The 14,447-nt window shown below is 41.0% G+C and overlaps 1 protein-coding gene across 2 annotated transcripts; it reads left to right on the forward strand.

The window, feature by feature from the left end:
• The first annotated feature begins 968 nt into the window (after positions 1-968).
• EHF (ETS homologous factor) lies at positions 969-13,405 on the forward strand. 2 transcript variants are annotated; one of them, XM_036384490.2, is made up of 8 exons: positions 969-1,068; positions 3,519-3,764; positions 4,084-4,143; positions 6,519-6,587; positions 6,678-6,746; positions 9,855-9,914; positions 12,325-12,520; positions 13,306-13,405. In XM_036384490.2, exons 1-8 carry the CDS (start codon positions 972-974, stop codon positions 13,403-13,405), a joined length of 897 nt encoding a protein of 298 aa, XP_036240383.1. In that variant the 5' UTR covers positions 969-971. The 2 variants fall into 2 exon arrangements, with proteins under 2 accessions (XP_036240383.1, XP_036240384.1); XM_036384491.1 differs by lacking the exon at positions 6,678-6,746.
• Positions 13,406-14,447: the final 1,042 nt, after the last annotated feature.

Below are 14,447 nucleotides of genomic sequence, written 5' to 3' on the forward strand. Positions count from 1 at the left end.
ATAATATAAAACGTCAAGAGTACCCATCACTGGGGAATTTTGTATACTTTAATTGGAATGGTTAAACATGGGATAAATGTAACATTTTACTAGAATGTCATACAAGTAGGTTTTTAGTTTTTAAAGTAAAAAAAAGTACAGGACAATTTTACTCATGGTGCTAATGCTAAGATACATGGAAAGGAAATTTTGCTTAAAAGAGGGAATGCGGTCTTGGGGGTGCTGTCACTCCACTATATTGATTCTGTACAGACAGCCACAAGAATGGCTGTCTCATTTACAAGATCTTTGGCCATCTGATTTTTTTGGTTGGTTGAAATGTATGATCTGTGATATTTGTTACCAAGAAGTGTTATAGACACTGCTGACACAGATCAGATAAGAAACTGGGTCAGCTGACAAGATATTCCCTGTAAGGCTACCTCCCTGTAGCACTTTGGGTATCCTTCTGTGTGAAGGATTTTCTGAGCATGGCTTGTAGTCTACCGTATAGTTTCATTTGCAATTATTGGAAAGTTCTTTCTCTCTCCTAAAAGAAAAAAAAAAAAAAGAAAAAAAGAAAAAAAGAGAAGAACTTGTTTAAATCACATTTCTCTTTAAAGCAGAAAAAAAAAAGTAAAACTATTTAGTATTTCATTTCTCAAATCTTGGCAGTTTTCATGTATTGCTCTGTCAGGAGCCTTGTCTTTTCTTTCGGCTTCTTTTCTGATTACAGATTATTCATTTATGGATGGGCAGCTGTAGAAACTTGCTTCTTGCGTATGCAAATTAATCATGGTAATGTTTATCATAAGGAGATTTTGTGGCAGTGGAAAAGGGGTTGTGTCAACATGTTCTTGATTTCAGTTGTGTCTTCTACAAATGGAATTGGCCTCCTTGCTTCACCTTCAGTGGATTTTTTTTTTTTTTGCCATTTACCTCTTGGACTAGACACCGCTCACTAAGCAAGCTGTTTGATTCACTTACAGATCATGATTTTGGAAGGAGCTGGCAGGATGAGTATCAATTCCAGCAGCAATCTACTCCACCAGCAGCCTTCCTGGACAGACGGATATTCCACATGCAATGGTAGGAGGAATTGAACTGCTCTGAGCAGTATTTTTGGGAATAAAGCCAGGGCAAAGGGGCTGCTACACCTTTAAGCATGTACAAGTATTATTTTTCAGTAGTACTAATTTACCGGAGTTTCACTTCTGGTAAGAAAAATTTTCATTTGTTACTTAATTTGTAAAAAGCTGAACTTACAATAGGGACCAGTTTATTGTTCATTTCCTTACTGGCTCTCTTTCTTAAAATTTAACTTTGTTGAAAATGCCAGAAGTTCTCTCTTAGTCCAGAATTCTTTCTCTCGTACCTTTACCCCTTGTGCTTCCTCTGAACCAACATTACTGTTTAATGCTAATCACCCCTTTGGCTTTCCAGGGGAATAATATTTTTACTCCTTTGCTGTATTTGCTTTTTCGATTCAAATTTCTAGATAGCTTTATAATTAGACTGGCATTAGAGCACTAGGTAGCTTGTGGCTTGTGATTTTTTCTCTTTATTTCTCCTTACTGTTTTCTGATTATATATCTGGGTATATAAAAATGTATTCGTATATATTCTCTCAGTATAAAAATATATATAAACCTGTAGCTCTATAGGTGCTTGACATACTTTTAGAATTCTCTTCATTATTCAATGGACAGGTAAAACTTAAAATCTACGTGGACAATCATATGCTACTCTTGTCCTTTTGATCCAAATAATACTACAACAAACCTTACAATTAAAGTTCCCACGTAAAGAAATGCTTATTCTTTTTGCTGTGTAATTTCTAAATACACAGGAATACATCAACATGTGCTTAATAAATGTGCTTGTTTTTCTATAACAGTGTCATACACGAAAAAAGTAATGTCTGAGTTTCACTCTTCCATAGGATTTTGTGGAGGCAAATGGTGGGGGTCTATATCCAAGTTGCAGGGCGAAACTCCTCAGGATTCACTTATGCTTTAGAGGTACAGGAATCTCAAAGCTCAGACCAGCCTGCCCAGTAACTCACCGCTAAACTTACTTTTACCTAAGCTACTTTCTCCTCTCACGAAAGTATCTTTGCTAACATTAGGATTCTCATGGCCTTTGAAATCACTTTACTCTTCTGAAGTGATAAGAATACAAATTAATCTCCTTTTCAGGGGATATATGACAGCTCCAGCATACCTTTTTTCTCTGACATACCACATTTTAAATAATTTCCACACTCATTCCCCACATCCTTCAACAGTAGGATGAGGAACAGTCCTGCAAACTCCCTAAGTTACTTACACAAGCCTTGTTGGCTAATATTGATAAAGAAAGCTAAATAACTGTGGGTATTGTTTCTTTGTTACCTGGAAACTGTCCTGTACCTCAGCTGAAGAAGCCTCAGGTTTAGTGCACCTGAGTTAAGGTGATTTCCTAAAATGTGCCAGTTCTGGTGCTTGTGGTCCTCTGGCAATATCCACTGCTGTCAGTGTTTCTCACTGTGTGGTTAATTTTCTTCTAGAGGAGACTGGGAACAGACTGGTGCCATATCCTGGAGCAAGGTCCCTGCAGAGCTAGGCCATGGCAGTCTCTCCTCCCTCTGTAATGTCTCATGCCCTCAGCCTTAAACCCTTCTTGCACTTGTGAACATTTTATCTCACTGTCACCTCTGTCTGGCATGGTCCATTTTCCTCCTTTCCCAGGGAATAAATTGCACTGAACTCTGTGAGGACAGACCAAAGCAATCCTGCCTTTGCTCTTATCTTACATAATGATCCTGTCCCATGTAGAATTTCTTCCATTTGCACATGCAAATTACTGTCGTGCAATGACATACAACTGAGAGGAGTTAAGGAGATTGCCAAGAAAAGACTCAGACATTCTAACAAGAAAATTAGGCAGCTTCCATAGCTAAAAATGAGTTTTATAACTACATTCAGAAACCACCTTACATGACTACAGCAATAATCTGCACCATCAGAATGCCAACTCTGTCGTGGAACCATGGCCCACACTGATAGGCTTTTACTGCGGAACATTATGAGAGTGCTTTTAACTTTCTTTTTCCCAACCCCATAATTAATATTTAGCCCCTACTAAGTTCTTATTCAAAGAATAAGAATAAGAATCATGTCTCCTTATGAGAGTTTTGCAAGGCTTTTCCATAATTTTCTGATGCAATAAAGTAATTTTTCCACACATCCCTTTTCAGCAGTATTTCTGTAAAGTCTCTTCCCTCAGAGAACTTTGGTGTATTTAGCAACATTAATAAGTTAATTCCTGCGAATCAATCAGCCAAGAAGTGTGTAATGAAATAATGTCCAATTTTTAGTTGGAAAACTGAGGCCAAAACCCCCACAATATCTTCTCCAGCAATAGCTACTGAGCCAATGTTGAGGCCTGAGAAAAGCATCTAGATCTGCAGACTTCCAAGACATGCAATTTGGCTGTAGATCTTATTGTTGATGACTATTATGCTATCAGAGACAGCAAATATTTTTTTTCTTTTCCAGTATCCAGTAGCTTCTATGGAACCCAGTGGCACGAAATACACCCACAGTACTGGACTAAGTTTCAAGTCTGGGAGTGGCTGCAGCACCTCCTTGATACCAACCAACTGGATGCCAACTGCATACCTTTCCAGGAGTTTGATATCAATGGGGAACATCTGTGTAGTATGAGCCTGCAGGAATTCACTCAGGCAGCTGGGACAGCAGGACAACTGCTTTACAGCAACCTCCAGCACCTAAAATGGAATGGTAAATAAATACTAGAGAGAGACATGTGTACATTAGTCTGAGTTCTGGATCTTCAGAAGTCATTTACGTTCCCCAGAAGCCTGCCTGGCAGATTATACTTGCTATGTTTGCTATTCTGCTTATAGCACATTTATGGTATTGCTAAATTTCTTGGATATGACTTAAGGCAGAAATCTGAAGGATGAAGAAGAGAGGGAATGTCTTCTACTCCAAAATCAGCCCTCTGGCTCAAGTGTAGAAGTTGCTGCTTGGAGCTAATACATTTGATTTCTCTGTGCTCATTCTCATACTTCCCATCTGCCAATTTGCTTTCTTGCAGGTCAGTGTGGAAGTGACATGTACCAATCTCATAATGTCATTGTGAAGACAGAGCAAACAGGTGAGTAGCAGTTGGGTAAATTGTCCTTTGAAAAGAGGGGATCCCTCTTCCAAGGGAGACAAATCAAAGTGGTGTTAAATAAAACAGAAAGTGTATCATGCAGAATTAAAGAAGCAATACAGATGTCAGTCCATGCCTACTTCTGCAGGTAATACCAAATGCATGTGGCCACTTTTCCTGGGAGACCTCTGCAGTATCAGCAGTCTACACTGATGTTCAAAGTTGGAATAGTTTTAGGTGCTCCATGGAAGCAGCTTTGTAGAGAACTTCATTCTACACTTCATTCAAAAGATTTCAAAACAACTATTTTAACAATATGCTCCATTAAAAAAAAAAAGGAAGAAAGAAAGGAAGAACAATTATTTTGTTGTGAAGTGCTGTAATGTTTAAAACACGAGGAGATTTCCAAAAACCAGCTTGGAGAGAAAACAAAATGTTACATTTTATATGTTACATTTTCTTCACAGGTTTCAATGAAACTGAAATTCAGGCAGTAGTTTGGTTTGATCAAATCTGCATTTTTGCTGTTGCAGTTCTTTCTGAGTGTGTTTATAGCTAGATCTCTTTCCTCCCAGGGCTTTGTTCAACTGAGAAAAGAACTTGAGCTTGATTCAACCGTCCTCTTCAGGCACAATTATTTTCCTTGTTCCTTTGCCAGATCACGCCTGTCCATATCCACACTCTCTATCCCACTAGTCCCAGCCTCTTTGCATGTAGGTGTGCCCATGAGCCATGTTTTGATATCTGCTGGCAGAAAAAATACTGATCTGTTGCATGTGGTGTCTCCAACAAATACTGTCAGCCTGTTTATCCACTTAACCTGTTGGAGCCCAGCCTCTCCAGCCAGGAATATTGCTCACATTCTCCTTGCAGCAGGCAAGGATTGCAATCTGCAATCCACTCCTGCTATGGGAGATGTGCATGAGGCAGCCTTGCTGCTTTCCATAGAGGTAACTCCAGTAATCCTTTAAGTCCTGATTTATGAGATCCTGGTGTGATATTATTTCCTCCTCCTACCAGACATGAGGCAAAGTACCTCAGCTGCATATCTTGGAAAGGACTAACTGACCGGTGGTTCTCCTGGATGAGCTGAATCAGGAATGGCCTGGTGGGCCTCTGGTGGTGCCAACCACGGCCAGTTGGAGTGGGTTAAGTTTCTGCATGTGGGGGAGCAGGAATTGTGGATTAGAGCTGCTGGGAAAGTTACTTCTTGTGAGGCAGCAGGGACAGGGCTGGTGGTTTTGAGGGGAAGCCCGGCTCACTCCAGTAAATCATCACAGCTGCAAAGACATGGGTACTGAAAAAGGGCAAAATGAACAAAGGTGAACACTTTCCCCGTGTTCTGGCTGTGTAAGGCCTGTTTTCAGAGGCAACATTAGGCAGATCAGGTGTCCAAGCAAGCAAAGGGTGTGTGCTATTGTAGGAGCGCAAGCTCTGGGTGCCCAAACATGCAGCTATTAGTTAGCATGCCTGCTAAATTCCTATGTCATAAGTGGTAACTTGGCCAAACATGATTATTTAGCTGTAACTCATTTTGGGGTTTTTGATTTCATTTATATGAACATGAAAAAAATTAGGTTTAACCTAGATTTGAACCTTCTATCTCATCCCTTCTGACCTGCTTTCAAAAGAAAAAGAGATTTTTAAAGCTTCTGACCTTAAACATGCACTGTGAAGGAGGTAATTTCCAGACCAGTGTACAGGTCATAAAGACAATATTTCTGTTCTGCTTATATTGATCCATATGACCAGAAGTTCACTAAAAATTATTCCTCTTTAATCATGAAGGTGGTTTTTAGGTTAAGGATGGGGACATAGTGTGCCTGGAATAAAATGGCCCTTCATCTAGGATTAGGCTTTGATGTTTCTCACTATGTGCTTAAACAATAAGCTGTGTTTCAGAGAGGACTTTCGAGTTCTACCATTATAGAAATAAACACTCATCATAAGCATCCTTCTTTTTTACTAGATATTTGAAAACACTTTCATCTCTGTGGCTCCAATGCACTGTCATAATCATCAGGGGCTGAGAATTCAGGACTGGATTGGGTAGAATTAGAGTTGATCTGGCATAGGAAACCTCCTCCAAGGCCAGGCATAAATGATATACTAGTCAGGAAAAGGAAGAGCATAATACATTATTTCTAAAAGTCAGTGCTTTGTGTAAATACATTTGCCTGAATATGCAAAACTCCATGCATAATTTGAGTGAAAGGAAATAATTTTGTACATAGCCCCTTCACTTCTTGGCTCTCTTGACAGCTTTTCTTCTTTTTTTTTTCACATTTTAAATTCTTTCAGTGCTCAATATTTACCTCTGTGCTGAAAAACGTTCTTTTGGTGATCTAATTTTCTTTTTGGTCCTTTACCTTCAGATCCATCATTAATGGTGTCCTGGAAAGAAGAGAATTATCTTTATGACAGTGGCTATGGTAGCACAGTAGGTAACTAACATCACAATACTTCATGCATTCTGAGATGGCTTTATTGTTGTCTGAGGCTATTAGTTTAAACGTCTTCTTTTTAATTCCCAGACTTATTGGACAGTAAAACATTCTGTCGTGCTCAGATTTCCATGATGACACCTAGTCACCAATCTTCTGGTAAGAAACTTGTAATTATATTTTTAATTGTTTGTCACTTGTCCCAGAGCTACTGACATGTAATAGTCTCTGTGGTCTTCTGTCGTAGGATTGCATCTGAGCCTCCAGTAATTTTAAACCAAGCAATGATGATTCTGACAGATTTATTAGCTGTCATTATTACAATAGCTTTCTTTAAAGAAATGCTTCTGTCTTCTCTCTGTCAAGAGGAAGATGATCAAATAATCTGTAATCTCCACATATCTTTTAAAGTGACTGAGTCAAAGGGGTAAACATTAGTGTCAGAGAGACAAGCCATTCCAGCTACACCACGCTTTCCTGAGGTGCAGCACACGGGGCAAACAAGTGCCCCATTCCTCCCCAAAGCGGCTGTGCTCCCCGGTGAGCCCATGATTCATGCTGACAGGCTGCTGGCTTTGGGCCGGGCTGGGCTTGGCCTGGGGCAGCTGCAGGGCAGGCACCAAGCCCTGTGCCCAAACGCACCGGCACAAGGGCTTCTGCTGCAGCCTCTCTGAGCTGACACGGGGTGCCCACTGTGCCCCCTGCCTTCCGTGAGGAAGAGCTCAAAGCTGCCTGCTGAAGGGCAGGAGACACAGCAAAGCTGTGCCTGGCCAAAGGGCAGTCTGATCACACTGGTGGAGGCCCTGTGGGCCCTGTCCTGGCACCAGCACGGAGGCGGGAGAGCGAGGCAGTGGGGAAAGAATAAAGCAGAGGTGCCAGGGGAGCGAGAAAGCGGGGAGGGAAGGCAGGTTCTTCTTAGGAGGCCGTCAAGCAGAGATCTGAGGGAGAAGGCACTGGAAGTCCTGGGAGGAGAAAGGAGAATGTGTTGCTGTAGTCCAGCCTTGCTCTGGGAACAGCCCTGTGCTTCTGTATGTGCCCATGGCCCCAGCCCCTCTGCCTGCCGTCCCCTGCTCCTCCAGCCTCCTGAGCTGGATTGGCCAAGTGACATACTGTTTAAAGCAATGAACTCAGCTACATTAATTAAATTAACAAAAAAAAGTAACAAATTAACAGAATTAACAACAATAAAAGCCTAAAACAACAAAAAACAAACAAAAACCCCCCAAAACCCAAAAAAACAAAAACCAAACCAAACAAAAAACCTACCCTCCCCCCCTCCCCCAAAAAAAAAAAAAAGTACAGAGGGAGAAAACTTGACCAGAATAAGAAAACCATCAAACCTTAAAAAACCCCAGCCAAACACCCTGTCTTTCTCCACCACCTCCACCCACTCTCACAAGATGGCTACCAGGATTCCAGGGCTCTCTGACAGGGCTGGGGACCTGTCCAGATCCTGGCACGGTGTGTTTATCTGCTGACTGCTTAAGCCTAGAGCTAGGGTGGCACGCCAAGGGCACAGCCTCCTGTAAAAACTAAATTTGTATATCCCGTAAAAAAATGGCTCATTCCTGAATCATATGCAAATAATGTGTAACCTTTTGTCAAAAGTTTTGCAAGACGGCTTTGTTGAAACTGCATCATAACTCTTTTCATCTGTCAGGCCCCAGCCTCCTAACATGGCATGTTTGAAACCAGTCTCCACGTAGGAGCTGTGGCAGAGCAGGAGGCTATTTACACAGCTGAAATCCAGAATAAATCACTGGCTAGGCAGAAGGTAGCTGAACTTCCAAGAATAAATTTCCAGCTAAGTGGAGCATAACAAACATTTGCAAGCGAATTGTGGGATTTTAAAATGAGAAGGATTTATATCAGGGCAAATAAAGAACTGGGTCCTGCAGTCGTTACCTGGAGTTCCCACAGGCTTTTAATAACATATGGGGAATAATAATCTGAGGAAAGGCAGTGAAATAAGCCTCATTTTACTTCCCCCAAACCACACCCCCCTCCAAGCTGAGTGAGGTTCAGGCTAGTTCCTGCTCTTTGAGAGTGGGAAGGCAAAATGACTCAGAGCACGTTTGCTGCTTGGGGGTCAAGGACAGTAATTTATCAGACTTAGAATAGCAGAGGTTAGGCCTATCCCCACGGTCTTGTTCAGTTTATGTTTCCAGTTATGTATGAATAAAGCAAGTGTGTGAATAACTTTGCATCTACCTTTTCACATGCAGTTACTGCAGTAGCTTGTGCAAATCTGACAAGTTTCTATGCAAATAAATATTTCCTGTGAGTCATTTTCCCATGCAAATGCCTGGTTTCCATGAAAAGTATGATAATTGTGCATTCATAGAAGCTGGGAAAACATGCGTGGGACCTTAAGCTTTGCTTTATGGGATTCAGGGACAAGGTATGCTGAAAAGCAAACACAGAAGGGGCTCCCTCTCAGGTCTATCCCACAGATTTTGTGAGACTTAGAGCAATCAGATGAAAGCTATTCATTAAGTACAAGAGCAGAGCCAGGCTGCGGTGGTTTGGGGGCGGGAGGGTTGAACGTGCAGACTGCGAGGTAGGTTACATTCATGAACAGGCGGAACTTCTTTTTTTTCATTTCTGAAGAAATGCTTGTGCCAGAAATCCTATTTCTCCTCTGGCTGGCTGCAGGTGATAAAGTACCATTGATGAGAAATGGCTTGTTCCTATGGCTCTGAGCCACAGAGAAATATATGCTTGTCCTGCTGCCAAAAACTCCTACCAGCGCAGCCCCTTTCCCCCACCCTGCCCCCCTAAACAACAGCACTTTGCCAGTTCATTATGTTTTAGTCAGGTAGGTGTTCTGTGCATTGGTACCAGCACATACATTTCCCATTAGATCATCTCTTCAGAAACAAATAAGCCCCCAAAGATACGTGCTTCAGCAAAGACTAAGATAATGGGACAATTCAGGATTCCTTTTACAGATGTGATCATCCTATTTTTCTCTCTCTCACACACAATATGAGGTGAGGTATTTGTTAATCAAATTTAGCTTTCAAAAGTCAAATGTTTACCTCTGCATTCATTCTTTATTCATCAGTGGTCTCTTTGAGAAGTGTGCTGATTAACATATAGTACAGAAAACAAAACTCTCCCTCCTCACTTAGATTACCTTCCGAAAAGTGATTATCTTTAGAAGAGATATTTGTTCTTTTTTGTGGTTTTATTTCTTTCAACCTGCTAGTCAATGGAAAGCCTTTAATCAAATTTACAAATAGGCTTAATTTTCCTTCTCTGCAGACTCTTCAGATGCAAAAAAATCGCAAGATCATACCCCAAAGTCCCACACCAAGAAGCACAGTAAGTCAACATCCATGCTTATAAGGGTTGGTTAGTTGATTGAAGGAAAAAGAAACAAATGAAAATCAGATCCTATTTGGGAGGGAAGAGGAAGCATTTTGAATGCAAAACTCGTTAAATCATTATTGTGAATGAATTCGGAAAGGATCTGACTATCTAGTACTGCTTGTTTGCGTCATTTTTGGACTCAATATTGTTAAACTTTTCAAATTGTTTTTATCAGTGAGGGCCTATGGGGAAGCAACCAGAGACCAGCTTCCTCTGCCCTGTATTGAGCTAGGCTGGTGGAGTGGAGGAAAGGAATGATGAGGAAGACCCAGGATTTAATCAGAAGGGCCTGTGCGTGGGCACAGTCATGCTGGTGCCTGTGCCTGCCAGGTGCAGCACACACCACAGACCCTGCTCAGCATCTCCTTGCAGAACTTCTCACGCACGACATCACAAGCAAGCACCTGTGCCTCAGTCTTGCCACCTTCTTATCCCCTGATATGACAGTCTCTCTGCTCCCCTCACCTGCATTTTCTGCAAGTTTTTATACAACCTGACTCTGAAGACAAGATACCATAATTGTGATTTCTGTACATAGTTCCATTTACATACTTTACCGAGATTTTTTGATGCTGAAAATATCCTATGTATGTCTTTTCCATCCTATTTATTTCCCTGATTATGGGGAGGAAGCTATAGGAAAGCTTAGTATTGGTCTTTCACTGCATTTTGTGGTATTTGCGTTCATCCTTTTTCAATATGACCTCCAGATTATGTCTCTTCCTGACTCTTCTTACTCTTGTTCTGTCGCTTTGCCCCAACAGAACTCCTGAACTTCATATCTGTACATAGATATCTGGGTGGTGGGTTTTTTTTTTTTGTGTGTGTGTATAATAAGGTTGTTCATGAGAGGATCAGACCAGACTGGTGTGAAGAAAGTCCTGTGAAGAACTGAGGTCTGTCAGCCTGTTCAGCTTGAAGAAGAGAAGGCTGAAGGTTGACACATCCCAGTCTCCAGCTTCCTCAGGAACGGCAGTGAGGGGGAGGTGCTGATCTCCTCTGTCTAGTGACCAGAAATAGGACATGAGGAAATGGAGTGAAGGTGTTCCAGGGAAAGTTTAGACTGCACAACAGAGAAGGTTCTTCACCCAGAAGGTGGTCAAGCACTGGAACAGGCTCCCCAGGAAAGCGATCACAGCACCAAGCCTGACAGAGTTCAAGGAGCCTCTCAACAATGCTCTTAGTCATATGGCTTAGTTCTGGGATGTCCTGCAAGAAGCAGGGAGTAAGACTTGGTGATTTTTATAAGTCCTTTTCAACTTGAGATATTCTGTGATTCTAACATCTCATCAGTCACAGCCTGGGCATATAAAACAGGTGACATTGGCAGTCTGGGCTGATCCTCTTCATTTCCAGTTCCTTCAGTACTGCTCCATATCATGACCATAAGTTACTGATGTCCAGATAGTCTACCACATTTTAATGGGTCCAGGAAACAATTATAATAATAAAGAAAAATAATGGATTCGTTGACTTAAATCTAATTCTACTTATACTGCACTGCATACCATTTTCAAGTTACCTTCACATCTTTGACTAGCTTGTTTCCTTCTTAATTTGGTCTAATTGCATGCTTTTGAAGTCAGACCAAAGGACTGCTGTCTTACTGGCTCACCTTGTCACTGTGTTTGTTATTCTTCATTTGTAAACTACTTCATCTGACTTGATGGATTTATTTAATTTTTTTTTTTTTTTGACCTGGACTTTCTGGTGCTATCTTTATAGTAACTGTGAGATGTATTTGTGATTAAACTGAGAGGTCTACCTGTTGAACTTGGAGATCTGTTTTCGTCTTTTCTACACCATGGTCAAACTTTTTGGTTTCCTTTTTACACATGGTTTTGGCTGGCCAGTTTTGTCACTGTCTTTCTATCCACTCTACACCTTCTTACTTACTTATTCATGCAGAATGGCAGTTCACCTCCTGTGCCTTCTGTCTGTTAAATCAAGGAGGTTCAGTGCCTCCTTCACAGTAATCTCAGCTGTTTCATGTGCCGCACAATAATATCAGGTTACGTGCTGTGCTGTAGACAGAGATCAGGAGAAATGGGCAAATGAGATGAGGGGAAGGCTTAAGCATGTTCTCTTTAGGGCAGAAACAGTGCCAAAGGCAGAAGGAAGCAGTGGGAGGTTTGGACTCTGCTTCCCCTGGTTGCTGGGGCTCCTACCTACCTGCCTGAGGCCAACGTTTACCTGCAGTCGAAAGGCTGCCAGTGTTTTTCACCTGCATATCTCTGAGGTGGGGGTCGTGTGCTCCAGAAACTATGGCCTGAGTGTTCACCCTCTGTAGATGACATAAAAATTGCAAGCATAGCCCAGAGAGCTCTTGAGACACTCCTTCCTGCCCTCTTTCCTTTTTCAGACCCTCGAGGAACTCATCTTTGGGAATTTATCCGAGATATTCTTCTCAATCCTGAGAAAAACCCAGGATTAATCAAGTGGGAAGACCGGTCAGAAGGTGTCTTCAGATTTTTAAAATCTGAAGCTGTGGCTCAGCTGTGGGGAAAGAAGAAAAACAACAGCAGCATGACTTACGAGAAACTCAGCCGGGCTATGAGGTGAGCTGGATGTTGCTGAGGAAGACTGTGGCACAGACCAACTGGATGGAGGATTTGTCTGACTTTTAAAAATGATTTCTCAACAGCAGAAGTTGCTTTCTTTGACAGTCTCTTACACCAGTTTTCAGATTGTAGCATGATGTTCTTTTCTTCTCCTGTTTCTGTAAAATATATGATATATAAAACACAAATAATTGCTAATAGATGTGTAAATTCTGTTTGGCTCCATCCATAGGAAGGGAATATGGTTGCAGAAACCTGAGAATGTTTAAATGGCCCAGTAATGTCTGGAGAGCTTGTTATTTCCAGCAACATTCAGAAACTAGGTATAACCCACCATCCATTGTCTTAAAATCGGTGTTAGGATTTTCTTTCCTCTTTAATTCAACATTTTGAGAATTTTTCCATAATCTCTGAAACTTCAAAATATATTTTTAAAAGGGTGATGAGGTTCTTTCCCAGTCTGATTTTCAGATCCTGGCTTATCTGGAAAAAAACCCTGTGAAATCTCCTAAGAGTGTGTGATAAATACAGCAATATGCTTTGACCTGAAACATGGTGAAATTCAAACTCAGAAGCTAATTAATATAAAGGAAAAAGAAAACATCAATTTTTCCTTCTCTGTCATTCAGTTATAATGATCTTAGATATTATATATATATATATATCTCAATAGAAAATCAAGACTTTTTAAGCTAGTCTAAGGGATTGTCTAGTTGGCAGTGGCCTTTTAGGACCATAGGTGAATTTACTCTTATATCTTTTTTCTGTTTTTATTTTAACAGATACTATTACAAAAGAGAAATCCTTGAGCGTGTGGATGGTCGGAGATTAGTATATAAATTTGGAAAGAATGCCCGTGGTTGGAGAGAAAATGAAAATTAAATACATCAAGAAAAAACATTTAAAACACATGGATGTAAATATTCAAAGACTATTTTCTTATATTTATGTATCAAACTGGGGTGAGAAAACAATTCTACTTCTGTCGGGAAGAAAGAACATTATCATTATTGGTGTTAAAATTATTTTATTTGAAGTATGTCCTGTATGGGGAAAAAATGTACACAGTTTTCTGTGATATAAGTTAACATTATAGAATTATGATTATTTTTCCCTTCTTGTGAAGTTTTCCTCTTTTTTTTTTTAATCATACAGGCATAATGTGATTTATGAGTCATGTAAAGAAAGGGAAGGAGCTAAATATTAGGGCATTTAGGGAGTATGATAATCCACTTTGGAAGGCAACAATAAGTGGAGGAAACAGTAAAGCATCTCTGAGCCAAGTAGCCTTCTTCCATAGTCAGATGGTTTATAGCTTTCCTTGGCCAATACCACTTGTTCCTTCCCGCCTCTGATTTCTGAGTGTTTTAATACTTTGCTGGCTTTCAGCGGCTTTTCTTGAATTAGACAGTGGGTTCCTCTTCAGCTGGCTTATCCCAGCCACAAGAACAGTGGCTCTGCAAGCTGGCTGTCAGCATGTATTTGGAGAGCCCATACTACCTCCACCACTGAGACCTTTTTTTGTGGGCAGACATTTAAGACCAGACCTTACATGATACTCAGTGTCCTCCCTAACCTCCTGAACTGCTGGAAGAGTGTTGATCTTGGGGACCAACAGCTGTTGAAGGAAGATTGTTTTCTGAGTGGGAAAACTTATTAAAAGGCACTGGTTTCCCAGTAGGAATGTTAGTAATCCTCTCACCCTCTTGCACTTCTAATTAAAGCTTTCAAATGTGTGCCATATAGAGCAGTGAGGAGGTGGGCAAGCAGAACCTTTATTAATCCCTTGGCATGAGGAAGCAGTCTCCCCAGCTGTGGTCCTCCTGGAAGGTCAAGTCTCACTTGGACAGATACTTTCAAAAAACCTTTGAGAAATGCAAAGCTAAACTGTGTGTAAAATATTAGTTCCCTCTGCTTTCCTCAA

This window comes from Molothrus ater, chromosome 6 (genome assembly GCF_012460135.2).
Source record: "Molothrus ater isolate BHLD 08-10-18 breed brown headed cowbird chromosome 6, BPBGC_Mater_1.1, whole genome shotgun sequence".
Classification (NCBI taxonomy): domain Eukaryota; kingdom Metazoa; phylum Chordata; class Aves; order Passeriformes; family Icteridae; genus Molothrus; species Molothrus ater.

Bases quoted from the DNA above. Each gene is read 5' to 3' on its own strand.
- EHF (XM_036384490.2), top strand. From the start codon at position 972: ATGATTTTGGAAGGAGCTGGCAGGATGAGTATCAATTCCAGCAGCAAT. The intron at 6,747-9,854 runs GTAAGAAACTTG...CCTTCTCTGCAG, and splicing joins ACCTAGTCACCAATCTTCTG to ACTCTTCAGATGCAAAAAAA. The intron at 9,915-12,324 runs GTAAGTCAACAT...TTCCTTTTTCAG, and splicing joins GTCCCACACCAAGAAGCACA to ACCCTCGAGGAACTCATCTT.